This window comes from Corvus brachyrhynchos, unplaced genomic scaffold, assembly GCF_000691975.1.
Source record: "Corvus brachyrhynchos isolate BGI_N302 unplaced genomic scaffold, ASM69197v1 scaffold142, whole genome shotgun sequence".
Classification (NCBI taxonomy): domain Eukaryota; kingdom Metazoa; phylum Chordata; class Aves; order Passeriformes; family Corvidae; genus Corvus; species Corvus brachyrhynchos.
The window spans coordinates 4,774,151-4,775,440 of NW_008237226.1; the positions used below are offsets into that span (position 1 = coordinate 4,774,151).

The 1,290-nt window shown below is 51.1% G+C and overlaps 1 protein-coding gene across 1 annotated transcript in view; it reads left to right on the forward strand.

The window, feature by feature from the left end:
• Positions 1 to 545: 545 nt before the first annotated feature.
• COL1A2 (collagen type I alpha 2 chain) overlaps positions 546 to 1,290 on the forward strand; it is a 39,339-nt gene continuing 38,594 nt past the window's right edge. Inside the window, exon 1 of the mRNA XM_008629908.2 lies at positions 546 to 784. Coding sequence (XP_008628130.1) covers positions 715 to 784 — 70 coding nt within the window. The 5' untranslated portion in view covers positions 546 to 714. The remainder of the gene's footprint in view (positions 785 to 1,290) is intronic.

Below are 1,290 nucleotides of genomic sequence, written 5' to 3' on the forward strand. Positions count from 1 at the left end.
TATTACTGACATAAAACTACAGCTGCTTTAGAGAGGAATGTTACAAAGCTACTTATAATCAGGATCTGTCCATCTTTGCCATTATTTAGAAAACAGACTTCTTTGGGGAGGACAAAATTATGATGACATATGTCCAGAAGTCCAACCATCTTGGTAATCTGCCTCCTAAAGTGTCTGAAAATAAATATATAGGCATGAGTACAAGAACAGCAATCCTCCCCCACAGTATCCTCCCAGTATCCAAAAATGACTATCACATTCCTCTTAAAAAAAGAAAGGTATAGTATGTCTAGACAATAAATTTTTTAAAAAGTAAGACACTGCGTTTTGTGTGTTTCTGTTTAGAAATTATGAGGAAAAAAAAAAAAAAAAAAAAAAAAAAAAGGGACGACGAGTCAGATTTTCCTTCCGAAAGCCTCAGTGTCCACGTCCTCAAAGCATGGAACCAATTTAGCGTCGCCGCCCCCCCGCCGCTGCCGCTGCCAAGGCTGCTGTGGAGGGCTGGAGACACGGGGCACGTGACAGCCGGGGCGGCGCCGGGACCCTCCTGCGGTATAAGTAGGGCGGACCGGGGCTGGGTTAATTTAGCGTCCCGGGCAGCAGGTTTCTGCTAAGGTTGGAGTTACTCCTCGAGACTGTATGCCTGCGTCCCACAGGCGATAGCTAACCAACCGACTCGGCACCACAAGGAGTCTGCATGTCTTGCAACTAGACATGCTCAGCTTTGTGGATACACGGATTTGGTTGCTGCTCGCAGTAACTTCATACCTAGCAACAGGCCAACGTAAGTGCTTTCTGCTTGTTTGTGACAGGGGTGGTGGCAGGGGTGGCTGTCCGGCTTTGTCCCGACCCTCTGGGCTTTGTCCCGATGCCCGCCCCACGCACGGCAGTCTACGGGGAGTTGCCGCTTCCCAAGCGATAGAGACCAGCTCATAAACTGCCACCTCCGTCCCAGATCAGAATCTAGATCCTTTCTTTCCCTCAGAAAAAGATGGCAAATGGCCAACGAGATCCCCATCTACGAAAAAAAAAAAAAGAAACATTTTAAAAAAGGGACAATCTCCCCCCCGCCCCGCCCCAGACGGGCTCGTAGGAGGACGCAAAGCCTCATCTCCAGCGCAGATGCTGGGAGGACATACAAATGCGGGCTGGGAGGAGAGTGCTTGCGGCGAGCGGAAGAACCCAGGCTGCACTTCTGTGAGACTTCGGGCGCGCTTTCCGAAGCAGGGAGCCGGGGGGAGCGGGAGAGCAGCGGCACATCCATCCCTGCACTCCCTCCGAGGGGCTCCC